Raw genomic sequence first — 27,930 nt, 5'->3', positions numbered from 1 at the left:
AGGAGAGATTTGGGAGTGCAAAAATGCAGGCCACTTGACAAAAACAGAACAGCAGGCTGTTGCAAGCACAGCAGGGAATGTGCAAAAACAGACTCAAGAGTGGGAGGAGAGAAGATAAGCAGAGAATAGAGTCCATAATGGAGTGTAGGAGGAAACAAGGGCTGATAGGTATGGAGGTGGGGTCTGAGCTGCAAGAGCCTTAACAAGACAGCCTAATGGGTGCTTCTGAACATAAACCACATCTCAAAAGAACAGTAATGATCTTCAATGAGAGATCTTAATTCATTTATGTACAACTCAGGTTGAGAGGACATTAAAAGCCAGTGTCTAATCTGCTTAGAAGCTAAAGATTCCAAAGCATTCTTTGATGGAACATGCGTTTGCAATAATCTCCTTGGCCAAAGTTTCACTTTGTCCATCACTGTTGTGCTCTGAGATTTTTTAGAATAAGGTACCAGATACTACTTTTCAGTTAAAATAATTTAAGGCAATTCAGATTTAGTTTACATAATATATCTTAACTCTGCCCCTTTGCACACATGCTTTACAATAGGGTCTTCTGTTACATGGTCATGCAACACACCTGTAGGTGCAGTAGCAAAGATGAACATATCTAATAATTTAGGTGACTGAAAACTAATTATTTTGTATTCTATTATATTGAATTGCTTACCAAGTACTTTCACACTGCCCACTGATCATATAACTAAGACTCTTGTAATATGCACACATAGGGAACAAGAATTAAGATGAAAGTGTGAAACAATCTGAATTGCCTGATTTTTGCAAGATCAAAATGTCAGCCTTAATATTGCGTTTAAAAAAAAACCTTCCTATTTAAAGAGAGGCTCACAACTTAAGAAGTGCACAAAACTGTGAGGTAGCGCTCTTTACTGTAGCTGCTACTATGGGAGCCAATTAACTACAGAGCTTGATGTTTACTCATCTTCTCCAGCAGCAGCAACAACTCTCTTCTTCTTCTTACCTACCATTGTTTATTTTTAATTTTAAACATATGCATTAGTAATGAGAGCTAATGAACATTAGCGCTCTGACAAGGTTTCTTTGATTGCAAGGTCTCCAGGGCAGGGACAGTCTTCCCCTGGTGTCTTCTACAGAGATAAGCAACTTGTTGGTACTTAGGGCTAGTCTACACTGGCAGCACTTTAACATGTGTGGTCGCAGCGCTGGGAGGCTCTAAAAAAAAAAAAAACAACCAAAAAAAAAACCCACCTCAACAAGGGACGCAGCTCCCAGTGCTTTACAGCGCTGCAACTCGTTGCGCTCGGGGGAGGTGTTTTCTCACACCCCTGAGCAAGAAAGTTGCAACACTGTTAATTGCCAGTGTAGACAAGCCCTTAGTAGTAATAATACAAAGACATTGCCCAGGAAAGAAAGGTAACTGGGTAAACAATGCATGAAGGTTTATCCCCATTTGGGAGGAATTCATCTGAATATAACAGAGCTACTTATTGAACTGACTCAACCTGTTTCTCCTCTCCCCTCCCCGCCCCGCCCCCAGGCCATTTGCTGAACAGACTCCCCTAGCACTTGCTTGGTGTGACTCCTATAATTAATCAATGGAGTATCACTTTGGGCTTGGCTACACTTATATTTTACAGCGCTCTAACTTGCTGGCTCAGGGGGTGTGAAAAATCTGAGCGCAGCAAGTCTGAACGCTTTAAAGCGCTAGTGTAGACAGGCTCCAAGCGCTGAGAGCGAATCCCCTCGTGGAGAGCTCTGCCAGCGCTCGAGTGTGACCACACTCGCGCTTCAGAGCGCTGCTGTGGGAGAGTTCTCGCAGCAGCGCTTTGAAGTTTCCAGCATAGACATACTCTTATACCTCTACTGGATCATCATTTCAGCGTTACACCAGAAATTAACATTTTACGAACTACTGTCCACGGCTGCAAGGTGTTGAGCATCTCCAGTCCATCAAATCACTTCACCACACGTTAATCTGCAGCAACTGCACCTCCACACAGCCAGATTCTGAGCATTCTGTCCCCTCCATGAGATTTTCTCTATCTAAGGTATAAACTGGACTACAGTCAAGTCAAAACCAAGTTTCTTCAAAATTTGAAGATTTGCAGGATAACTTCACTTTACTCATTCTGAAGATAAGAGAGAAAGGGGAATTCTTTGAGCACAGAAAATCTCTAAGCGTTTCCATTACTTTTGCCTTTTCACCTGGACTACCCCTTGATAAAACAGCCGTAGTTCAAAACAACTGACCAGACCTTGAATAAAAGTGCTATTTTAACAGTAATTGCAGTTTTGCTACTACATTGCTATAATCCCAAAATGAATTGTGATGCAAAAGCTTGATTTGCATGAGATATTTTGTTGTGATTATCCAATCTAAGCATCAAGGTTTAATGCATTTTAAATTATTCTTAAATGTATCTTCATTCTAGCCCCTGCACCAATGGTTTACATTAGTTTGTGTCTAATTTTTTTTAGACCTCCTGTTCCTGCAGACCCCTGCACATGAAAATTTCAAAGATTTTAAGACAAGAAGGGGACCATTAGATCATCTAGTCTGGCCTCCGGTATGTGATGCTGGTTTGTGCTCTTAAACTAGGGGATTTCAGGAGGAAGGAGGGAAAATAGACACAAAAACTTTTGCTTTGTTTACCGTCAGTTGGAGCTTCACCTTATTATGCATAATACTAACCTGACAACAGGGAGAGGCTGCCAGAATATCATAGGTATACATGGTTCCCAGTTGATGCCAGCTTCCATCCCATCGGGACTTGCACTTAATGCAGATAATTTTGTGAACCCCTTCTAAGCAGTCGACACAAACAGCATAGAGGTGCATAAGCCTTCCTGTGGACAGGAAACACATTTCTTAAGGAAAGGAGACATTATCCAAAAGTTTTAAGCAGACATTTCCTGTAATGTGCCATTTTGTCATTATACAAATAATATTTTTTTTAAGAAAGAGAATGACAAAGTACAGAATGCTACTTTATAGACATGCCCAAAGTGTTTTCTAAAGGGGCAAAAGGTCCCACTTTGTTTAAAAAAAAAAAAGTGGGATGTCAGATCCTTAATTTTCTCTTTGCTGGAGGACTTTGGCAAAATACTATGAGGACCTGGAAAGTGATGTCACATCAAACTGACTCTCCAACTCCAATAATTCATCCACTGTCAATTCCCACCTCAAGGAAGAAGAGTTGCAGCTCACTTGCCAGTCTGGTTTGACAGTTATATTCAAGTCTGCCAAATGTCTTGCCAAGATTTTCCAGCAAAGAGAAGGAAATAATGACGTGTCATTCCTAATGTGAGAAACCATAAAAAAGCAGAAAAGAGCAAAACTGCAACTCTTGGTTTTGCTTGGCAGTACACTTTAAGGCATGTGTATTGAAGACATGAGCAAATGATGCTTTAATGCATATTACTTTTTCAGATCTCTATACAAACTTCAAAATACCATATAGTATGTTAGACACTTTCAATTCCAGTGTGAAGTGTTAAAATAACTCTCTCTCCATCATATTTAATCAGAGACTTCCTATGCAGGGGTGAATTGTCAAGAGTTGGGTAAATTACACTGAATTCCATCGCTGCAGACAGTTCAGACTTCAAGACTGAATATTTACTTTATAAAAACCATGAACAGACTTATCAGTGGAGACTTACCCCAAGATACAAAATTCAGATGATAATATAAAAAGCTTCACACAACTTTTGGGGATCCAGTATTTTGATCTGGGCTCATCCCCATGTTATTGAACTGAGCACTGGCTATTTGACTATGTACATCATACTGTAATACAAAAATCATCACCTGATATTTTGCATTACTGGTATGCAAGAAAGTTATGATCTAATATTCAACTACAAATATCATCTACAAAAGAGTTGTGTGTTGTGATTTTCAGGAAACAGGCACTTATGAATTAAAGTGTTGAATGTACAATTTCTTAATTAATGAATTCATGACTCTAGCAGCTGCTTTGGAAAAATCTCAAAATACAGAAAATGTCTGGAAGCCAACAAGTACAGTTAGTCTATATCAGAGATTTTAAACAAGTTTTTTGTTTTTTTTTTTAAGCAAACCTTTTAGAGAAATTGAGTGGAGAATAAAGCCTTCCAATAAAGCTTCCAATTATTTTTGCACTTCTGTAACTTTAAACCGGTAAAAAAGAGATCCCAATGTGAGAAAAATTTATGAGTTTTTAAGCAAAATTCTACAATCTTCAAAAAGTAGTTTATTATGGGAGTTTTATTACTCAGACCCTGCCTTACAATACTCCTAGAGTACAAATACATCAAGATCTGTTGCTCAGGTGAATATCTGGAAATGTAATCTTCGACATAATTCCATGCATTAGAAATCTTTTACTGTGTACCAGAATTAATAACTTTTTATAGAAGACAGCTTTAAATGTACTTTACAGTATTCATAGCTTCTGCACACACAGAAATATTTCATCTTCACCACCATTAATTTTGAGATTCCTAGTTAAATGGCTTGATGGCTAAATCACTCACTGAAATAAAGAAATAATTTGTTTAACTCAGGAGGGAAACAGTGTCCTGGAACAGAGATTCACAGTTTAACTTTGTATGTTAAAATGTGCACTAAAAGAAGATTAAATGTAATCTTCTTGTAACAAATCATTCTATTTAAGACAAAGGAAAGTAAACTTCAACAATTTAGACAATCTCCTTGGATCTAGTATCTCACAGGTTTACATAGATCTTCTAAAAGTTAGGAAGTAATGAAATACATGTAAGTAATAGTCATGTTAAGAAGAGTTTCTGATTATTTTTGACAAGTGTTAAATTGACATGTGACATTTTAATTGTTGCAAAAGTATTGATTAAATTTGGCAAAACCATGAGCACATTATGCACATCTCCTCCAAAAAAGGGACAAACACTCTTGCCCCATATCACTACATATTTATCTTAGATCATTTGCTCTTTGTCTGTCACTTTTTTTCCTTTTGCAGTACATTAGGTATTACGGAAACAATACTGTTAGCACGGACAGAGCTTAGTGACTTAGTGCAATGTAATATTTATACCATTGTTTGTTAAATCAAGTAAGCTTATTTAATGGGTACTATGACCATGTATGGGATATAACAAACTTCACGAACAGGAAAAAAAATACATCTTAAAAATACCTGCTTTATGGGGTTGTCTTACTCCCACTTTCTTGCTTTTTCCATTAAATTCTCAAAGTAATCCCTGCTGTGTCAACCAACGTAGTAATAATTCTGTTGACACTTGTCTTGCACAGATTGTTGCCCCCCCTTCTTTGGTCAATTCCCTAGATCATGCGCGCGCGTCTGTGCGCGCAGTTAGAGGTAGCAAGGCATAGCCTTCTTAGTCCTGCATATTATGCTAGCCCATCACCCTCTTTCTCACCACAAAATAACTTACTGGTTGTTGGGCTTTTTATTTATTTTTTTTTAAATTTAAACCAAACTGGCCCCCAGCAAGCTATCCAGCCACAAAGCGGCATGACCGGCTCCTCTGGTAGATGTCTAATTTCAGCCCCTAATCTAGGCTGCAACAGGAAATTTAATTTTGAGACAATGCATGACTTACTGTAAAACTCTCAGCAAATAAGGCAGTGCACGTGCAGTGCAACACAGAGTGGCTGGAAAACCGTTACATGCTGTGCCTGGAACCCCGAAGGAAAGTCCTTTGTTGTAGAACTAATAGCAAGGTATGTCAATGTTTACACCTCCCAGCCTATACAACATATCCCTGTTTCATGAGCATACTTATACCAAACTTTATTACTTCGATTTGACCCAATGATAAACTGGAAATGAATTTAGGCTTTACAAAAGCACTTGCTGCATGGGGATGAAAATCTAAAATGAAATGCACAAAAAGCAGTTCAATCATTTTAAAGAGACCCAACACAACTAACAAGACAACCTGTACCTTGAAGGTGACAGGGAACATCATATTCAATTTCATCGTGTCTCGATGGACTAAGAAACAGGGTTCCATCCACTAGTGGAAACTGTTCAAATACGGGCAGTGCCCTGTGGCACAGCGCACAGTTTACAACATTCCTATGGCTGGCACTAAGTGCTGCAAGAATAAATTTCCGTAGGTCCTCCCCTTGACCCACTTGGGCATCATCTTCCATCCGTACATGGAAAGTATTCAATTTATGCCTCGGTATATGAGTAAGTAGCTCAGATAGGTCAAGCCTTCTCAAAAATTGCACAGGGGCATCAAAATGTCCTGATCTATGCACTTGCAATCCAGATGCCCCGTAATCAAAATGGGCATTCCTGAACATGCCACCACCAGTCATGTTCTTTTTATGAGGTTCTAAGTGAATGGCATTCTTTAAAAATTCTCCTAAGTATCGTGAAGAACGAGGGCCGCTAAAATGTGTGGGGGCAAGAATAGAGTAGCCTGTAGGAGGGGACTGGCCAGGAGAGCCACAGGGAGAACGAAGTGCATAGCTCCCACTAATTATGCCTTTCTCTTGAGAGTTCTGCCTGTCCATCGAATGTCTTCGCTGAATATCATGATTGAAACCTTTTTGTGGCTTGTTGACAGGCCTGCACTTTTTAGCATCTTCCACAGACTCTGCCATGGACCTGCCTGAACTCTTCTCTGACACAGACTTTTTCTTCTTCTCATCCTGCATTCGCTTCACTTGGTACCAGTCCGTGTCTTTCTTTAAGTGACCCTGCCCACATCGGCAGGAGCAAAAGCGAAAAGCGAGATCATATCCCTTTTTTGTCCACATGTTTTGACGACACTGCTTTTCGTTCCAACTCCTTGCTCTGCCAATGCAGTTAAACTGAACAAGAATGCTGCTTTCCCACTCATAAAAACATTGAAGGTGCATCCAGGTGCTGTAGGGACAATGTTCATTGTTGCATACAACCTTCTGGTAGTCATCTTTTTCTAGATCAACAGGCCTTCCAAAGCTACAGATCAGTGGAGTAGCGCAAGGTGCTTCTGTGGGACATAAAACAGAGACATTAGACCTTATGCTGAATGCAATTTATTTGCAATATTTATTTTAGGTTTGCCTGATCAGGTGTATAAGGAATCCACCACAATTACTGATTTATTTACTGTCATGGTTTTACAAACTGAGAGACTTCTGCAACATAAACAAGATTAGAAAAAACTGCCACATTAGGCTCTCATCCGACAGAGACTTAAACACCTGTGTCACTTCAGGTTCATGAATGGTCCCACTCAATGGCACTATTCAGGCATGTAAAAGGACACATGTTAAGCCTTCACAAGACTGGGGCCTTAGTGTATTGCCTACAGACTGGGGCCAGTCCTTGCCTACAGACAGCCCTGCAACCTGAAGCAAATACTCACCAACAACCACATACCACACAACCAGAACCACTAACCCAGGAACTTATCCTTGCAACAAAGCCCATTGCCAATTGTGCCCACATATCTATTCAGGGGACACCATCACAGGGCCTAATAACATCAGCCACACTATCAGAGGCTCGTTCACCTGCACATCCACCAATGTGATATATGCCATCATGTGCCAGCAATGCCCCTCTGCCATGTACATTGGTCAAACTGGACAGTCTCTACGTAAAAGAATAAATGGACACAAATCAGATGTCAAGAATTATAACATTCATAAACCAGTCGGAGAACACTTCAATCTCTCTGGTCACACAATCACAGACATGAAGGTCGCTATCTTAAAACAAAAAAACTTCAAATCCAGACTCCAGCGAGAAACTGCTGAATTGGAATTCATTTGCAAATTGGATACTATTAATTTAGGCTTAAATAGAGACTGGGAGTGGCTAAGTCATTATGCAAGGTAGCCTATTTCCTCTTGTTTTTTCCTACCCCCCCACCCCCAGATGTTCTGGTTTAACTTGGATTTAAACTTGGAGAGTGGTCAGTTTGGATGAGCTATTACCAGCAGGAGAGTGAGTCTGTGTGTGTATGGGGGTGGGTTTTTGGAGGGGAGTGAGAGAACCTGGATTTGTGCAGGAAATGGCCCAACTTGATTATCATGCACATTGTGTAAAGAGTTGTCACTTTGGATGGGCTATCACCAGCAGGAGAGTGAATTTGTGTGGGGGGGGTGGAGGGTGAGAAAACCTGGATTTGTGCTGGAAATGGCCTAACCTGATGATCACTTTAGATAAGCTATTACCAGCAGGACAGTGGGGTGGGAGGAGGTATTGTTTCATATTCTCTGTGTATGTATAAAGTCTGCTGCAGTTTCCACGGTATGCATCCGATGAAGTGAGCTGTAGCTCACGAAAGCTTATGCTCAAATAAATTGGTTAGTCTCTAAGGTGCCACAAGTACTCCTTTTCTTTTTGCGAATACAGACTAACACGGCTGTTACTCTGAAACCAGTGTATTAATAGTTTTTCTTTTGTTGTTTCTAGTGTCGCACTGTGGGTCAAGCCCTAAAGCCTATACATAGCAAGTATATGCGGGGTCCATGCAGGGTGCTCACTGGGAGAAAAAAGTCCTTCTCTAGAAGTCTGTCCATGGCCATGACTACACCCTCAAGCCCAGAGTAGTCTCTGTGGCCGATGCAGCTGCCTCCTCGACAGGGTTTGTCGGCCAGAGCTGCATGTTCACCTTACCCCTTTGGCTATGCTAGAACGCAGGGAGCTCTGGAAGAGCCACCACTCCTGCATGAGCTTCCAGCAGGCAGCCTGCTTCCTTCCCCTTCCCCTCATGCCCCCACTAAATCAGTTCAGCCACACTGAAGGCTTTTGGAAACCACTGAGTCAAGGTATGATTTACCCTTATGTGAATCCCAAACCAGCTTAACTAGCAGCCTTTGCTATGTTCTGGAGCAAGAACAGTCCATTTGAATTTCCCTGTCATATGAAACTATCTGCTTCTGTACCTGTGTTTTCCATTATTATGGTTTATCTATTTTTTCCCTAATCTAAATGTCTGTTGTAATATATGGAGAAACCATTTGGCTGGCTTTTGGACTTGTAACTGAAGATGAGAAGGGCTAGAAGTGGTACCGCTGCCGCTTTCTGGACTGCTGAATATGAAAACCTTTTTTTTTTTGGTGGGGGGGGCAACTTCTAATACATGAAGGATTTTTGCAGTATAGTTAACCTTGGTCAAACCTTAGGAGATTTGACTCTGATAAGCATCAACATTTTCAGGCACTGAACCCAATATTGAGGATATTCTTTCACCTCCCACAACTTTTCTTACCCTGCACTTCCTCCCTCCACCTCACTTCCCAGAAATCATTCAGAATTTTAGCAGATCAGGCAGGTACTATGGCATTCAGATAATACCACCCTTCTTCAGGGCTTCTGTGGTCAAAGGCAGCCCGGAGCCCAATGTGCAAAAAAGAGTGCACAAGTCAGGGAGCAGAAGGCACATCAGGAGAGCTGACAGAACTCCTGGACTCTGCAGAAGAATTATATGGGAAGCAGATAAGCCTAGTGGGGAGGGAATTTCATCCCAAGCTGGGGGACAGCCAACAGCTACAGAGGAGCCCACAGTTCAGGCGGAGACATCCCTCAGGGATCACAGAATCACAGAAGATTAAGGTTGGAAGAGACCTCAGGAGGTCATCTAGTCAAACCCCCTGCTCAAAGCAAAACCCACCCCAACTGACGAATATATTAAAGGGAGACTCAATATCTTACTACAGAGGACAGAAAATAACTTGGTTAAGTAGAAGTAGGAGCTAGTGAGGAACAGTCAAAAGTAAGAGTCCCATTTAGGTATAACACATGAAGTCAAGCCACTGAATCTTGACCAAACGCTTACATACGAATACTAGGAGTCTAAATACTAAAGATGGGTGAACTAGAGTGCCTGGCATTAAATGAGGATATTGAAATAATAGGACTTGTGGAAACTTGATGGGATAAGGAACATCAAGGGGACACCATAATACCAGGGTACCAAATATACAGAAATACACAGTAAGGTCACACTAGTGGAGGAGTGGCACTATATGTGAAAGAAAGCATAGCATCAAATAAAACAAAAATCTTAACCGAATCAAACTATCACAGTATCTCTATGGACAGAAATTCCATGCTTGAACAATAAAAGTATAGCGCTAGGAATATTTTACCGACCACCTGGCCAGGATGGTGACGGAGCATGAAATGCTCAGGGAAATTAGAGAGGATACAAAGGCAGAAAAAACCCAATAATGATGGGGGATTTCATTATATCCTTATATTGACTGGGTATGTGTCACCTCAGGAAGGGATGCAGAGATAAAATTATTAGACCCTTAAATGGCTGCTTTGTGGAACAGCTTGAACACACACACAGGGAGAGGCAAATCTTGATTTAGTCCGAAGTGGAGCACTTGATCTGGTCCAAGAAGAAAATATAGCTGAACCACTCGGTAATAGTTGACCATAACATAACGAAATTTAACATCATTGTAGAGGGGAAAATGCCAAAGAAACCCACCACAGCAGCATTTACCTTCAAAAACAGGAACATTACAAAAATGAGGAATGAAATAAATGAAAATTAAAAGAGTTAGCCATAAGAGTGAAATGCCTGTAAGATGCATGGAAACTATTTAAAACACCATAATAGAGGTTCAAACAAAATGTATATCCCAAATTAAAAAAAAAAAAAAAAAAAACCAACGTAAGAGGACCAAAAAAAAACAAGACACTGTGACTGAACAGCAGAGTAAAAGAGATGGCTAGTGGGAAAAGGGCATCCTTTAAAAACTAGAAGCGAAATCTTAGTGTGCGATGTATAGAACGGAGCATAAACTCTGGCAAATCAAAAGCATAAGGCAGGCAGGCCAAGAAAGAATTTCAAAGCAACTGGGGAAAAACACAAAAACTAAGAGCAAAAACATGTTTAAGTCCATCAGAAACAGGGAGGCTGCCAAACAGTTAGTTGGGTCACTGGACGGATCCAGGTGTTAAAGGAGCAATCTGGGAACATGAGGCCATCTCAGAGAAGATAAATAAATTATCTGCATCAGTCTTCATGGCAGAGGCTGTGGAGGAGAGCCATTCTTCTTAGGTGACAAATCTGAGTAACCATCCCGAATTGAGGTGTCAATAGAGGAGGTATTGGAACAAATTGATACAATGAACAGTAATAAGTCAACAGAACCAGATGGCATTCATCCAAAAGTTCTGAAGAAACTCTAATATGAAATTGCAGAACTAACAACTGTGGTATGTAACCTATCACTTAAATCAGCCTCTGTACCAGATGATTTGGACGGTAGTGAATGTAATGCTGATTTTTTTTTTAAAAAAAAAAAAGGCTCCAGAGGCAAATCCTGGCAATTACAGCCTGGTAAGCCTAACTTCAGTACTGAGCAAACTGGTTGAAACCAGAGAAAAAGAACAAAATGATCAGACACACAGATGAACACAATATGTCAGGGAGCATCAACATGGCTTTCGTAAAGGAAAATCATGCCTCCCCAACTTATTAGAATTCTTTGAGGGGAATCAACAAGCATGTGGACATGAGTGATCCAGTTGATATAGTGTACCGAGACTTTCAGAAAGCCTTTGACAAGGTCCCTCACCAAAGGCTCTTTTGCAAAGTAAGCAGTCATGGGATAACAGGGAAGGTCCTCTCATAGATCAGTAACTGATTAAAAGATAGAAAACAAGGGTAAGAATAAATGGACAGTTTTCACAATAGACAGCAGTAAATAGCAGGGTTCCTTAAGGATCTCTACTGGGACCTGTGCTGTCCAGCATATTCAGAAAGTTTGGAAAAAGCTCTGCTTCAGCTGCTTCTGGCCACCACTAAAAACATTACGCTAATTCGATTTAAAATACGTTACTTTTATTTAACAGCCACCTCCACTTTAAGAAACGTTCCATAATCTTATACAGTGGCCATGCATAGACACATGCAGTTCATTTTAAGACAATCAAATCTTCAACATTCTAGTAGTATTGTTGCCCTTTCCTATAATGTTCTGTTAAAAGGATAATAAAGCCACAGAACCTTTAGCAAATTCATGAAAGGTAAAGAACTGAAAGCTCTGGAAACCTTTTTATCCAAAACATACAGACAGACAGCATGGAAAAAAAACTACCAATGCTGCTCCACCAATGTGCCTCAACTTTCCTCTGAAGAGATCTACCCCTTAGTGTAAGAGGTCAATTGAGTCTCCATAATTATTTATTCGATCATTCTCCTCTCTGTTCCTAATGCCAACAATGGTGTCCACGATAGTGGCAGTTTCTGAGATGTAGATACCTTTTCTCTCAAAGTGTGAAGAGTATGCATTCCATTTCAGAATACATATTCTGTAAACAGATCAGATGCAGAGAGGAAAACACCACAAGTAAACAAGCTGGATGGAGAGCGTCAGGAGACAGCTATGGTATCCCTCTAGCACCATTTAGGAAGCTCATCCAACTAATACCAGGCCTGTTTTCCTACTAGTTATCTAAGCTCACAGAAACTATGGTGGGGTTTTGTTGAGTTTTATATTTCTAGTCTTCATTTATTATTTGTTGTTACTATGGCTATTAAAACTTCTCTTCAAGCTGCTGATGTGTATTACTGGGTATACTAACATTGGCTAAGATAACAAAAAACTGAGTTTCCTAACCCAGCTACTCATCTGATACTGCCCATTTCAATTCAACAGACATCATGCCACATCAAGTAATGCTTGTGCAGGCTTTTTTCCTTTGGCTCTAGCAAGTAGTAATACTTTTATGATACTTAAGATTTGAAAAAGTGTATCTTTGGATTATAGCATATTAGGCAATAATATGCAATGTATCCCAGAAGAGCTAATTAAAATTAAACCATCAAAGGCACATCATAATAAACCCGATGCTGAAAAAGTTTTTTTTAAAAAAAGTACTACTGTGAAAATCTCTCATTTACACATCCTCCAGCATTCGTCTACTTTGTAATGCAGTCTTTCATACCATTTTTGAGGGAAAGAAACCAAAAGTCCAATACCCCCCTAAAAAGTTTAAATATTCTCTAATATTTGTGTGCACAAACACAACTGAGATGGCCTATAATTTAATTATCGTTTTAATTTTATGTCCAGAGTTCTCCAATGTTATGTTTTATTAAAACACCCTTTAGAACAGAGCACAAGCACTAAATCTGTTCCTTGTTATTAACTATTTTAATTGTCCTTATCACCATCAAGGATCTACAACCTATCCTGAAGGATGACCCATCATTCTCATAGATCTTGGGAGACAGGCCAGTCCTTGCTTACAGACAGCCCCCCCAACCTGAAGCAAATACTTACCAGCAACCACACAACAAAAACACTAACCCAGGAACCTATCCTTGCAACAAAGCCCATTGCCAACTGTGTCCACATATCTATTCAGGGGACACCATCATAGGCCTAATCACATCAGCCACACTATTACAGGCTCGTTCACCTGCACATCTACCAATGTGATATATGCCATCATGTGCCAGCAATGCCCCTCTGCCATGTACATTGGCCAAACCAGACAGTCTCTACGTTAAAGAATAAATGGACACAAATCAGACGTCAGGAATTAGAACATTCAATAACCAGTTGGAGAACACTTCAATCTCTCTGGTCACTTGATTACAGACCTAAAAGTGGCATTTCTTCAACAAAAAAAACCTTCAAAAACAGACTCCAATGAGAGACTGCTGAATTGGAATTAATTTCAAAACTGGACACCATTACATTAGGCTTGAATAAAGACTGGGAGTGGATGTGTCATTACACAAAGTAAAACTATTTCCCCAGGTTTATTTCCCCCCCTCTACCATTCCTCACACGTTCTTGTCAACTGCTGGAAATGGCCCACCTTGATTATCACTACAAAAGGTTTTTTTTTTTGTTTGTTTTCTTTCCCTCTCCTGCTGGTAATAGCTCACCTTACCTGATCACTCTCGTTACAGTGTGTATGGTAACACCCATTGTTTCATGTTCTCTGTGTTTATAAAATCTCCACACTGTATTTTCCACTGCATGCATCCGATGAAGTGAGCTATAGCTCATGAAAGCTTATGCTCAAATATATTTGTTAGTCTCTAGGGTGCCACAAGTACTTCTTCTCTTATCATAAGTAAAGCTGATAAAACACTTCCTTTGCCCCTCCCTCGTAACACATACAGTTTGCTAAATGCCAAAAATAAAATATCCATAACCATTTGGACAATACTCGTGCCTCAGCAGCATGCAAACAAAAAATGGGATTCATAAAATAAATGCTAGAAATAAACAAAAAAATAGCCCATGCTTTGCACAGAGGGCATCCATAATCATTTTTTGTTGTTGTTTGTAATCTTCTTTGTTACATCTAATGGATATTTTAACGGCAATTGCAAAGGAGTGGGAGGGATTCCCCCCCCCCTTTTTTTCCTTTTCTTTTGCGCTGTTTCATGATGGATAAAGTGCTTTGAAAGGGGTTTGGTTTTGTTCCCTTCCCCACAGCCTTAGAAATATCAGAACTGTGAAATGTGGTCTTCCTTAGTTTTTCTGAAGAACCTACTGGATGTCTCAGCATTGTACAGTGGGCAGGGCAAGGCTCCTCTCTCTCCTGCACAAAGGTACAATTGCAGAATGGGTGGCTCTGGAGCCTGACCATGTAGTAGTGAGAGACAACAGTGGGGCTCCATATGGACCACAAGGCTTGTCGACACTCAGCTAAATGCAGAATGGGACCTAAGAATCCAACAAGAGTATTATCCAGATGAACATACACGTGGGTATGTCTCTGAATGGCAACATACCAAAATAACTGTTCTGCACTGTAAGACAAAACAATACCTCACATCCCTTCATCACTCTAGTTGCTGTCCCTCTCTTATAATGGATTGGGTGGGGCTTTCCTTTTAAGAAATGTCTTCACTGTGTTCTGTGCAGATATTGGATCTGGTCCACTTCTACGCTAATGTAACTCCATTGAAATCAATGGAATTATACCAGTGTAAAATTGAAGTACTGTGTTGACTCAGGCCCACAGCAGCTGAATGTATGTAAATATCAAAACACATTTGAATACATTATAGAAATTTTTAAAAATACATATTAAGTCCACTTTCTTCTACTCCCAACTGCCTCACATCACTCAAAATATTTAATGACCAATTTGAAAGGAACCCCTTGGTCTGGATGCCTAATGGGTATAGGCCACTGTAAATTCTGAAGTTTGGGCTCCGTATGTGCTTCCGTATACTCCACACCCACTACAGAGTGAAGTGGCTTGGGAGAATGGTCACCAGACCAACTAGGTCCAGAAAGATTTAGATGGAAGGGATGTCTTGCCAGGAAATGCAATACCTCCACACACACACACAAATCATCATCTCATTACTGAGTTATCTGGGACAATCTTCAATTTGAGTGAAGATCTTCTATCACAGAAATCAAATTAGATTACAATTTCAACTAAATCTAAGACAGGATCAAATAAAACTTGATCACCACATAACTAGGGCCTTACCATCCTAAATCATGGTAATCTTATAACTCAACGATTAATCTTAGAATTTTAATACCAGAGGAAGTAACTTAAACTTGGTCCCAAAGAATGATGATATGCATGTGATGGATACATACAGATACTTATAAACTAGAGTGCATAAATATTCCTATTCCCTTGGTTTGCTTACTGATGTGATTTCTTTTCCATTTCCTGCTTTGAGAAATTACACATTATGTTCTTGGTGTGGGTTTTTGTACTGTGTTGTTACTCTTACATATACAGGCTTGTAAGAAGTAAAACAATGTTTAAGCAGGTGGTTCTCAACCAGGGGTCTTCCAGAGGGTACATCAACTCATCTAGATGTTTGCCTAGTTTTACAACAGGATACATAAAAAGCACTAGTGAAGTCAGTACAAACTAAAATTTTGTACCAACAATGACTTTATACTGGTCTATATACTATACACAAATGTAAATACAATATTTATATTCCAATTGTTTTATTTTATAATTGTAAGGTAAAAATGAAAAAGCAAGTAATTTTTCAAGTAATAGTGTGCTATGACACTTTTGTATTTTTATGTCTGATTTTGCAAGCAAGTCATTTTTAAGTGAGGCGAAATTTAGTGTTACGCAAGACAAATAAGACTTCTGAAGGGGATACAGTAGTTTTAAACCAGTTTTAAACCTTTTTCAGATATAAAAGGCAAAAAGCAATTGGTTAAAAGAAAAGGTATATCTGAAGTGAAATTTTCAGGATAGTCCAGTTGAATCAATAGTTCTCTTGAATCAATAGTGAAATGCTTATAGAGGATACTAGGGATCTGTATGCAACCAATGTATGCCAGAAGGATTGTGAATAGACTGTTTTCCTACATATTGTGCCTCCTCAGCCAACAGTCTACGATAAACCAGGAACAGATTAAACTTTTCCATAACTTCTTCCTTGTCCCTCATGTGCTTACTTTATTTTTGTAGGCAGCAGTCTTATGAAGCTGTAGTCTTACTTTACTGTAATGTCTATTCACTATAATACTGTCTCTTTGCAAAAAGAGTAGTTGATACAAAAAATTTTAAATACAAAGACTACATGAGTGAAATTCTAAGGTTTTAGATTGCAACTGCAAAGAAATAAGGAAAAAGTCAAACATACAATTCAAATAGCATCAGGGATTCATCCTACATTATTTATATGTAAAGTCAACATTACTATGTACAGTACAACAAAATATGTGCACATATACTAATGTTTAAGTACATGTAATGATTATTTCATATATACACATGCTAATCAATTATTGATACAGGAACCATATATTTGTGTTTCCTGACTTAAACAATTCAAGTTTCGATTTTAGTGCTCCAAGCTATTTTTAAATAGACAGTTTGCTCAAACATTCATTTAAACAAGTTTCAAATTTACCTTTGAATTACAATCCTCCATCTCAAGGACTGAGATCACTAAAAATCTATTGAAATTAAACCAACTGTAAAACCTAGTTAGTTTAGCATGTGGTAATATGGCTTGTTTTCTTAAACACCAAGCAATTGTTTTAAAGAATATTATAGCCAGTACTACAAAACAGTGACTGAGCTTTTTTCAAAATCTCAATATTTTACGTTTAATGAATAGGAAAACAGAGCAGAGCTTTAACTTGCTGACATTCCCTTGGAGGAACCCTTTCTGAGTGGCAGACTCTCAAGGGGTTCCACACTACCTTAAGGGCAGGCCATGTGGCCTCACTGCCTCTGAGACTGAACCTCTGGGCTCCTGCATCACACCATGAGATCTGCTCACCAAGTTCAGCCGAGATAGACTCTTGATCAGAGACTTGTATGCTGTACAGGAACCATTGCACTGCAGGAAGTATTTGCAATGACACCAGGCAGCTTTTTCAAAACATTAGGATTTATTAGTGAACCAGAACATAGCATCTGGAAGTCGTTAGGTTAGCATAGTGCATTCTCGCCAAGCCAGCCTTCCACCCAGTGAAGCTCCCATGGAATCCCTTCCTGGCTCTAACTCTGTGTCTCACCAAAGGGCAGCCCTTAACCCAGCCACCTGACACCTTTTTCCTTTGTTCTCAGGCTGGGGGCTGTGCTCTGCTTCCCTGATGGAGGTGGGGGAAAATCTCCTTCCCCTGGGTTGTTTGTTGCTATGAATATCCTGCCCATTGGGGTTCCTCTTGTCTTTTCAGATTCTCTATTGATATGATATGGTCAGTTTCAGCCCATCCTTTAAAGATCTATTCATTCTACCCCAGACAGCTATGTAACACAAACACCCCATGTCTCTTACTCTGCTCCAAGAGCAGCTTTAACCCTTTTGCACCCATTGGGTAGCAATGCAAAGCACTGAGGCATGCACATGATTCATAAAAATATTACAGACAAATCCCACTTCATCACACAAGCATCTTCATTTTTTCCCCATTAAACACGATGATAGTTTATTTTCTCCCAATCTGTTTCGCAAATATGAATACTGTACTCAAAAATAAAATATTGTTCCTTTTGCCAGAGGCTTGTTTAGCATTTAAACTCAATCTGCTTCCAGGTAGCTGTCTAACCACTTGCATCCATTTAATGGTTCCACTTTCCAATTTTGGAAGCCAACATGCACTTCAGAACGGGTCCCTTCCAGTTCTGATATTGAGTGGTTGGCAAGACTAATGAATGATTAGCAGATGCCTATGTCATAAAAGTATCCATTTAGTAGAGCTTTTTGCAACATTTAGGCATCTTTGCCAAATGCCAACTTAAGTAGTTCTGCTCTGCCTATCTATAATTCCTCCTATAGTTTTACCTGAAGTTGCTATTCTCTTGTTCTGTAATTCTTTTAAGGAGGGCAAATGAACACGTGGTATTGCTGTAACAGAATGGCTTCTAGGTTTATGCCCAGACATGGCTGCATTTCAGAGACACGAATATCAAGTTCTGATTCACCAAATATATGATCGTTTAAACAAGCCTTGTTTCCATACAAGTGATTTCATGTATTGGTGCAGTAATTGTTTTGTGACAGTTGAACAAATACTTTTATATAGCTTAGCGTCTAATAAACAGATCAGTCCTCCCAGTTGTAAGACACATTTACCTGTTTCTACTGACTGAGAAAAACAGAATGACAAACACATAAGAACTCCCCCCATACACACACACTTGATGATGTAAAGACAATCTGAATTCACTCTTTGAAGCCTTCCCCATGGCCTTTAATTCTTTGAAGCTCTTCAGAAAACTAATCCCTATGTCTCAGGAAGAAGAGCCTAATAATTAATGCAGATTTCCAGTGCTTCCGCCCTAGTAGACTAGCAGTGTGAAATTCCAATTCATGATATGAATAAAGGGGTCACTGCAGTGAGATTACTGAATTCCCCTCTTAAGTACAGTACCCATTCCTAAAGAAAGGAACTGAGGCCTGGTCTATACTACAAAGTTGGTTGATGTAAACCAGTGGCTCTCAAACTTTTTTACTGGTGACCCCTTTCACATAGCAAGCCTTTGAGTGCGATGCCCCCTTATAAATTAAAGACACTTTTTTATATATTTAACACCATTATAAATGCTGGAGGCAAAGCGGAGTTTGGAGCAGAGGTTGACAGCTCGCGACCCCCCATGTAATAACCTCACAACCTGCTGAGGGGTCCGGACCCCCAGTTTGAGAATCCCTGATGTAAACTGTCTTACACTGACCTAACTCTGTAAGTGTTTCCATTAAAATGTAGCTCCCACCGATGTTGCTTGCCCATTATACTTAATAACTCCACCTCCGCGAAAGGCGTCGTGCTTAAGTCTATGTAGTTAGGTTGACACAATCTCAGTGCAGACACTGTGTTGCTTACATTGACTTGCTGCCATTCAGAAACCATCCCACGATGCCCCACACTGGCAGTTAAATCGGTGCAAGCACTCCTGGTGAGGATGTGTACTGCCAACCCAAGGAGCATAGCGTGGACATATAAACCAATTCAATTACTGTGGTGGCTATACATCAATGTAACTTAGGTCTACTTAATTTTGTAGCGTAGACTTGCCCTGAATCTTAGTGTAGCCACTTTAAGTGGATGGGAGAGAGCTCTCTCGTTGGCTTAATTATTCCAGCCCCCATGAGCAGCAGTAGGTATGTCAGCTGGAGAAGCTCTCTCCCCAACATAAGTGCCAGTGTGGACAGCGCTAAGTCAGCATAAGTTATGTAGCTCAGGATGGGTAGCTAATTTACACCCCTGAGCGACATAGCCTAAGTCAACATAAGTTATGGCTACACTACAGCTCTACTTATAGTAGAAACACATCCTCTCTCTCTCTCCCTCCCTTCCTAATGTTACAACTGCAGTTTAGATGTATCCCATCTTCACAGCCTTGCACTCTTCCATGACACTCCAGTGCTGCAGTCACTGGTTTCTTACTCAAAGTTGAGATAGCCTTCTGCATCTGAACTTTCACTTCTGTGAACTAAGCTGTTTCCTCAAAACTTCTGCAATCCTGAATTTCTGTGAAAAGGACTCTAATTAGAAGAAGGGTGAGACTTTTTTTTAAATCATTATTTTGTGTGTTATTGTAATTCAGGTGCCTTTTTAAGGTTCCAAACCATATGGATTTATTTCCTATAATTTAGGCCCAATCTTGCAACATGCTGAGCACCCACAACTCCCAATGTCTGTACCCCTGAAGAGCAATGGGAGCTCAAACACTTGGCATCTCAGTTGATCTAACCTTTAGGCTGAACCTATTAAACTGCGGACACACAATAACTTTTGTCTAATATTCTATAGGCGGAAAAGTAGAGGAGCAAGGATGGGTTCAGGACCACAACTATCAAGCAGACAAAAGTGTGTGTCTGTATGATGATGTAAGGGCGGGTAGAGAAAGAGTTTACAGATCTCTCCCATGCCCAGAAATTGTTTTGTCACTGCTGTTTACAAACAAATGGGAGGGAGGTCTGGAATGAGTGGATGCAAAGAAAACTCCCCTCTTAATTCTTTCAACAGTCTCTCACCAGTTTCAAAGAAGTCTGTTTTTAAAATACCTCCTAAAGCAAAGCCTAGTAATAAATATAGGTCCGTGAGCATGGAATCCAGCCCATGGTTAACCATTTTGAGAGCATATAATTTTTTTAATTTCCTGACATCTGCATGTATATTTGCTTATCTCACACGTATACAGGAACAGTCTTTATTGTATTCATCAATACTACACAATTGCCTCTATCTGCACAGATTTGTAATTTTATGAACTGTTTTGTCCACAAAAGCAAGTATTTGCAGTTTCTAGAATCCTACAAATAGGTATTACAAATACAGCATGAAGGCTCTTTTCAAAAATAAAGTGCACTGGTGTAGACAATAAAACAGTTATGTTCAACTGAGTTTGGAGATAAATAGAATTATGAAGCGCAAGTTATGCTTTAGTATCCTATTATAGGTCATATTTTTATGTCCTTACACTTAGCAGTACTTTAATTCCACAAGTGGTCCCATTTAAATCACTCAACGAGTAGAGAATATTTGATAGAGAATATTTATCAGTGCTTAGCCATAGTGATTTGTATTCCGTAAATATATATTGTGACAAAGTGCCTGCTCTACCTTGGTGGGTCTTGCGCTTATTGGCGGATTTGCTCGCCTTGGAGCTTCGTGGCAGCCCTCAGCTTGGACGTTCTTCTGAATTCACAGTCCAGGTCGACTCCTCCTGTGTCTGACCAGGAGTTGGGAGGATTTGGGGGAAACCCGGGCCCGCCCTCTACTCCGGGTTCCAGCCCAAGACCCTGTGGAATGCAGCTGTCTAGAGTGCCTCCTGGAACAGCTGTGCGACAGCTACACCTCCCTGGGCGACTTCCCCATGGCCTCCTCCCAACACCTTCTTTATCCTCACCACAGGACCTTCCTCCTGGTGTCTGATAATGCTTGTACATCTCAGTCCTCCAACAGTCCACGTTCTCACTCTCAGCTCCTAGTGCCTCTTGCTCCCAGCTCCTCACACGCACACCACAAACTGAAGTGAGCTCCTTTTTAAAACCCAGGTGCCCTGATTAGCCTGCCTTAATTGATTCTAGTAGCTTCTTGATTGGCCTTATTGGGATTGGGCGAAGCCCGCCCACTGCTAAAGAATCCCCCCCAGACTAAGGGGGGGGTCCACAGGACCTGGAAAACCAAATAATTACGGGGGACAACTAATGAACAACAGGGACAGGAGTAAAAAGAAAAAGGAGTACTTGTGGCACCTTAGAGACTAACCAATTTATTTGAGCATGAGCTTTCGTGAGCTACAGCTCACTTCATCGGATGCATACCGTGGAAACTGCAGCAGACTTTATATACACACAGAGAATATGAAACAATACCTCCTCCCACCCCACTGTCCTGCTGGTAATAGCTTATCTAAAGTGATCATCAAGTTGGGCCAGTGCGGTCAAAGGGTCAAACGAAGGAAACCGGACGGGGACACCAAGCAGAGGACCCCAGATAGCGCCCACTGCTCCTCAAAGGCGTCAAGGGAGTCAGTGGATGCCGCCCAGAGGAACTCTGCCCGGAGGCGTGAACGGACAGAGGATCGGAAATAGGTCCCACAGTTGCAGGAGACTCCATTGGCCAACCTCCTCACACTGGTTTTATAGATGGCCACTTTAGCCAGGGCCAGGAGGAGGCTGACCAGGAGGTCCCGCGACTTAGTGGGGCCATGGACAGGGAGTGCATAGATAGGGAGGTGAGGGGAAAAATGCATCCAAAATCTTAAGAGAATATTCATGAGGAGCCAGAATAGGGGCTGCAGCCTGGCGCACTCCAGGTAGACGTCCGCCAGGGTTTCCCTCACGCTGCAAGAGGGGCAGGTGTCCGGGATTGGGGTGAACCGCGCCAAGTACACACCCGTGCTCATGGCCCCATGAAGGAGCTGCCAACTGATATCCCCAGAGGGCCTCGGGACTAAGGTGGAATATAGGCTGGCCCACCAGGGCTCCTCACCCTCTAGAGGTGGCAGGAGGTCCCGCCACTTTGTGTCAGGGCAGGACGCGAGAGTGAGGATGTGAAGGGTGTGGAGCATGAGCGTGTATAGATGTTTCCTTGGCGCGGTCTGAAACCATACCGGCTGCAGCTCGCGTAGCCGGCTCACGGTGAAGGGGCGGGGGGGATCGGGTGAGTCCACGGGGCAGGGGCCCAATGAAAAGGTCCAGAGGGCCTGGGGTGGAGGGTGGGTGGGCGCGCCCTCTCTTAGGATCTGGTCGAGGTAAACCCAAGCAGCGGGCGGCAAAGCGGCCCTCACCTCCTGAAGTACGCGTAGGGGAGTACAAGGTCTGGAGAGCCCCATGCGCTGAGTGAGCGTCAGGGGATCCAGCCAGTCTTCCCGGTCGTAGTCCAGGAGGTCTCCGACTCTGGTAATTTCTGCCAGGACCAACCTCTGGTGCACCGAGGGGGACTCCGCCACCTGCACACGGAGCTGGGGGTTGTGTAGCAGGGGCTCCGCGAGGAGATCTTCCCCCACGGAGGCCGCCACGGACCTGGTCGCTGTGAACAGTTTCCAGGTCCGGAGGAGGTCCTGGTAGAAGACCGGCAGCCTGGAGAGGTCTTGCGGAAGACCCTCGGATAGAGATAAAGGAGCTGCTGGTCATATTGGAGCCCTCGGAAGTGGCGCAGGAAGGCGTGCGCCAGTACGCTCCACGCCGGACTATCTGCACCATAAAGGAGCCTCTGCAGGGCCTGGAGGTGGAAGACATGGACCTGAATGCGGAGACACTTCAGGCCCTGCCCTCCCTCCTCCAGGGGTAGATGGAGAACCCCTGCAGAGACCCAGTGCAGTCCCGACCAGAAGAACTCCAGAATCAACGTCCGCAGGTTGGCCAAGAAATCCGGGGCCGGGACCAGGGTGTTGAGCCGGTACCAGAGCATGGACAGGACTAGCTGATTAAGCACCAGTGCCCGCCCTCGAAGGGAGAGACACCAGAGTAGTCCTGTCCATCTCCGGAGCCGCTCTACCACCCTGCCCTCTAAACCGTGCCAGTTCTCCTGCGGAGACAGATGCGTGGCAGAAAGGTAAACGCCGAGATAGAGCAGCGGACCCGCGCTCCACCGGATGGCCTGAAGCGCGGGTGGGAGGGAGCTCACCCCTACCACCAAGCCAGAGCTCGACCCAGTTGACCCGGGCAGAAGAGGCTGCCGAGTAAACGGCCTGGCAAGCCTCCACCCGCGCCAAGTCGCTCGGGTCCTGGACCACAAGAAGCACATCTTCAGCGTACGCCGACAGGACCAGCCGCAGCTCCGGCTCCCGCAGCGCCAACTCTGTCAACCTCCTGCGGAGGAGACAGAGGAAGGGCTCAATCGCCAGAGCATACAGCTGGCCCGAGAGGGAGCAACCCTGCTGTACGCCTTGCCCGAAGTGGACCGGTTCAGTCAGGGTCCAGTTGAGCCTGACCAGACACTATGCGGAGGCGTACAGCACCTGGAGAAAACCCACAAACTGGGGTTCGAAGCCAAACGCTCGCAGAGTGCTCAGGAGATACCCGTGATCCACCCTGTCGAATGCCTTCTCCTGATCCAGGGACAGGAGGGCGAACGACAGACTGTCCCTTCACCGAGTTCCAAGAGGTCCCGGACCAGATACAGGTTGTCGAAGATGGTGCAGCCCAGAACGCTGTAGGTCTGGTCCGGGTAGATCACGTCCGCCAGCATGGATCCTAACCGCAGCGAGATGGCTTTAGCTACGACCTTGTAGTCCGTGCTGAGGAGCGAGACAGGACGCCAATTTCGTAAATCGCGGAGGTCCCCCTTCTTTGGCAATAAGGCGAGCATGGCTCGCCTGCAGAAAAGAGGGAGGACCCCTCTCTGCAAAGACTCGGCCCAGACGGTGACTAGGTTTGGGCCGCTTCTTGATTGGCTGCAGGTGTTCTAATCAGCCTGTCTTATCTCCAGAAGATTCCTGATTGTTCTGGAACCTTCCCTGTTGGGAAACGGGACGTCCCTCACTTGCTCCTCAGCTATCTGCTTTCTATTCTTTCCTAAAGCCTCCTGGCCTGGATTTTTCTTACTTTTTGATTCTGCCTTAGTCCCCCCGCCACACCGACCGGGCCAGACGCTTTTTTGTTTTATTTTGTTTTTTTGCCGTTTTTCTTTGCTGCCGTTGAGTGCTGGTCGGCTGCCAGCTTGCCGCCAGCACACACCCCCCCCCCACGCCTGCTCTCGGGTGCAGCTATTTGCCTTAGCTGAAACCCCCGGAGGAGGGGGGGGAAGATTGCCGACCCGCTATCCAGAGGGGGGAGTGGAAGCCCCCAGACCCAGCCGTTTTGCTGTCAGCTTATCTCTGCAACATTCCCGGCCTGCCGGAAGCCTTGGTACACAGCCAACACAGCTGGAGAAGAAGACAGACAAATCACCCAGGGAAGCTAGAAATCATCGTGGAGGGGGCCGTAAGACTGAGTAACTTTCTGAATTACACTCTCGTGGGGGGGGAGTTTGACTGTGGTTTAATTGCGTTTGTGGCGGCACAGGGGGTGTGGCACGGAGCTGCCCCCTGATCCATCGGTGCCCCCCCCAACATTATTACAACTGTCACGGCCCCCCCCGCCGTCCGTCCCTGCTGGCAACCTGCCATCTGCCTTCGGATCCAGCTGTTTGCTTTGAACTTTGCCTTTCTGACCGGACATAACAGCCGACCAAACGAGACTCTTTGGACAAACGTGTGTGGCTCCACAACCCCCCCCCCCCCCGGGACGTTTCACCCCACAGCTTGCCCCTATCACCGGACCCCTATTTCTGTTTTTTCCCCCCTTCCAGTCCAACCCATTTGGTACCCCCCCCGCCTGCAGCCCAGCAGGGAGGAGCGGTTAATCTGCTTCCCCCTCCCCGCTCCTCCTTCTGGTGTCTCCCCGTCTCTCCCTGCTCACAATGGTGGGGAATGAGAGGGGCGAGGCCCCTCTAACAATATCAGTTGTCCCTCCCCCACCTGACCAACCCCCAAGCCCCTCCCCCCACCACCACTGTCAAAACACCTGCCACCGCCCCCGCTGGGGCACTGGCAGCAGGAGGCACCGGGGCGACTACTGCCGCTGCTATGTCCACCGCCCCCCCAGATTCTAGGAACCCCCCCCCAGTTGGCCGGAAAGGCCAGGGTGGGAACAAAAGGAAAGGGCCCCGCTAAAACGACTAGGCCCTCCATGGCAGGGGCTGCCCCCACCGCTGTGGCCTCGTCATCGACCATGGCGTCCCTCCCTGCTGTTCCCCCCACCAGCTCTGCGAACGTCCCTCCCTCAGCCCCCAGGGTGTATGCCCGGGCGGTGGCAGGCTCCCCCCGCCTGCCGCCTCGTCATCTCACTCACCCACTGCCTCCGCTACCATCACCAGTGGCCGGGGCCCCTTCCCCACCTTGACCAGGAGGCACGGTGTCCGTTGCCTCCTGGTGCCCGCCTCGCCCCATGTGGAGGCATACGTGCAGGCATTGGCGAAGGTGGTAGGACCCACGGCTATTGTGGCGGCCTCCAAAATGTATGGGAAGGTCATTTTTTTCTTAGCTTCAGAAGCTGCCGCCCAGGAGGCGGTGGAGAGGGGCCTGGCGGTGGGGGGGTGTTTGTCCCCCTAGAGCCGCTAGAAGACCTGGGCGTTTGCCTCGTCCTCACCTCCGTTCCTCCCTTTTTACCCAATGCTGCCCTGTTACCTGCTCTCTCCACCCTGGGGAAACTTGTCTCTGTCATCAGCCCTCTCCCGTTGGGCTGCAAGGACCCCACCCTCCGTCACGTCCTTTCGTTCCGCCGGCAAGCGCAGCTTCTACCGCCGGCGGCAGCGCGTGACGGAGAGGCGCTAGAGTGGTCCTTCCTAGTCCCTTACCAAAGAGCCCGCTATCGGGTCTTTTATTCCACCGGAGAGGCCCGGTACTAACTCTGCCGCTCAGCGGGGCATGTCCGCAGAGACTGCCCTTTGGCCCAGGGGGGAGGGGCACCCGAGACCCCCAAGACCCGGCAGGACATCGGCCCCGTTGTTGCCGACTCCCCTGGCCGCCCGGCACCTGAAACCAACCCTCCTCCTACTCGACCCACCGCTGCTCCCATCCAGGCCCAAGAAACACCTCCCCTACAACGCCCAGGCGAGCAAGGGAGTCCCACCCTTGCTATTACCAATCCGACAGAGCCTATGGAGGAGGGTGTGGCCAAGATATTACCGGGTATAGGAGAGGGTCCGCCCCAAGGAGAACCCCCCGCACCTCATGCTGCCTCACAGTTAGCCCCCCGAACCCCTGAACCATCGCCTCCGCCCCCCGACACGACCCCTGCTAACCAACCCCCAGACGATGCTATGGAGGGCTGGACTCTAGTCCAGAGGAAGCGAGGCAAGCAGAAGGCTCGAGCTCTACTGCACCCATCCGATGTGGAAGCCCCCTGGAAGACCAGGAAGGGAGGCACTGATATTGAGCCTTCTGCTAGGGCCACGAGTGAGATCCATCCGCTGGTGTTGGGAGGGGAAAACAGACTGGCATTGGACTGGCATCCCCCCTCCACAGGAGACCCTCCCCTCCGAGGCCCCTGAGGAAGCTCCTTCTGCCTGGATACCACACGAACCCCCCACGAACCCCGAGGCGACCGTTGAGGCGGGCCCTAGAGGAGAGGCCCCCAGGGTAGCAGGAGTTGGCCTCTCCTCCATGTATGCGGAGATTGAGGCCCTAGATTTGACCCCGGTCACCCAGGGAGAGGATGAGCTACTGCCAGCTGGCCTCGATCTGGGCAACCTCACCCCAGCCCCCCTTTCCCCATGCTCCCTCCCCCTAATTGCCTTCCCGGGCGAGCGCCCCGCAGAAGGCGGTCCACCACCTGATGCCATGGCCGCCAAGACCACCATGGAGCCAGCGCCTAGCGTCACTGGGAGCCCCCTCTCTTACCCCTTAACCCTCGACTCTGCTCAGGAGGCATCTTCTTTTAGCTGCTCGCCTCCTGAAGCCCAGAGCCTTACCTCTGCCCCTGCCCCCACCCCTGTCCCTGCCCAATTCACCTCCTCCTGCAATGCTATTGCCGCCCCTGGGGTTATTTCTTTCCCGCCTTTCCCAGATTCCCCCCAGGGAGCAGTCTTTGCACTTTCTAGTCGCGACCCATTAGGAGTTGCAATTTTTCCCCCGCCATCCCCTTCCACCTCAAGGCGTGAAATAGATTTAATAACCCCAGCCTGTCAGACGCCCCGTCGGTGGTCCGCACCCTGCCTACCCGCCTTAGTGGACCACGAGGCTGCATTAAGAGCCCCACCAGGGAACACCCCGGAAATCGTAACCCCACCCCCCATGAGCTGCGGCATGCACTACGGAAGTTCCTAGAACACACCGTGGCGCCCGCAATAGGGTACAGCTGGCTCTTCAGCTATGGGGGGACTTTGATCAAATTCTTCAGGCCACAAGGGCCCTTATAAAGGAGGGCAGGGGGCAAGGAAAGCGCGGTGCTGCGGCCTACGAGCGGGCCCGTGGCTTCCAAAAAGATTTACTCGTCCAAGGGATGGATCACGGGTAGTTGCGCAACCCGCCGGGGGCCACGAACACCCCCACCAATAAGAACCCCCCCCCCCCCCAGCCCTCC

At 44.8% G+C, this 27,930-nt stretch overlaps 1 protein-coding gene across 1 annotated transcript in view; it reads right to left on the bottom strand.

Moving 5' to 3' along the window:
• The window catches only part of HECA (hdc homolog, cell cycle regulator), a 44,628-nt gene that overhangs the window by 5,802 nt on the left and 10,896 nt on the right, over positions 1-27,930 (bottom strand). The window contains exons 2-3 of the mRNA XM_077813139.1: positions 5,917-6,957; positions 2,678-2,832 (exon numbers count right to left, since the gene is read on the bottom strand). Coding sequence (XP_077669265.1) covers positions 2,678-2,832; positions 5,917-6,957 — 1,196 coding nt within the window. The remainder of the gene's footprint in view (positions 1-2,677; positions 2,833-5,916; positions 6,958-27,930) is intronic.

The sequence above is a fragment of the Eretmochelys imbricata genome, chromosome 3 (assembly GCF_965152235.1).
Source record: "Eretmochelys imbricata isolate rEreImb1 chromosome 3, rEreImb1.hap1, whole genome shotgun sequence".
NCBI classification, from domain to species: Eukaryota; Metazoa; Chordata; order Testudines; family Cheloniidae; genus Eretmochelys; species Eretmochelys imbricata.
The sequence above is the reverse complement of the archived record's forward strand: the minus strand, read 5'-3'. Positions and strand labels throughout refer to the sequence as shown.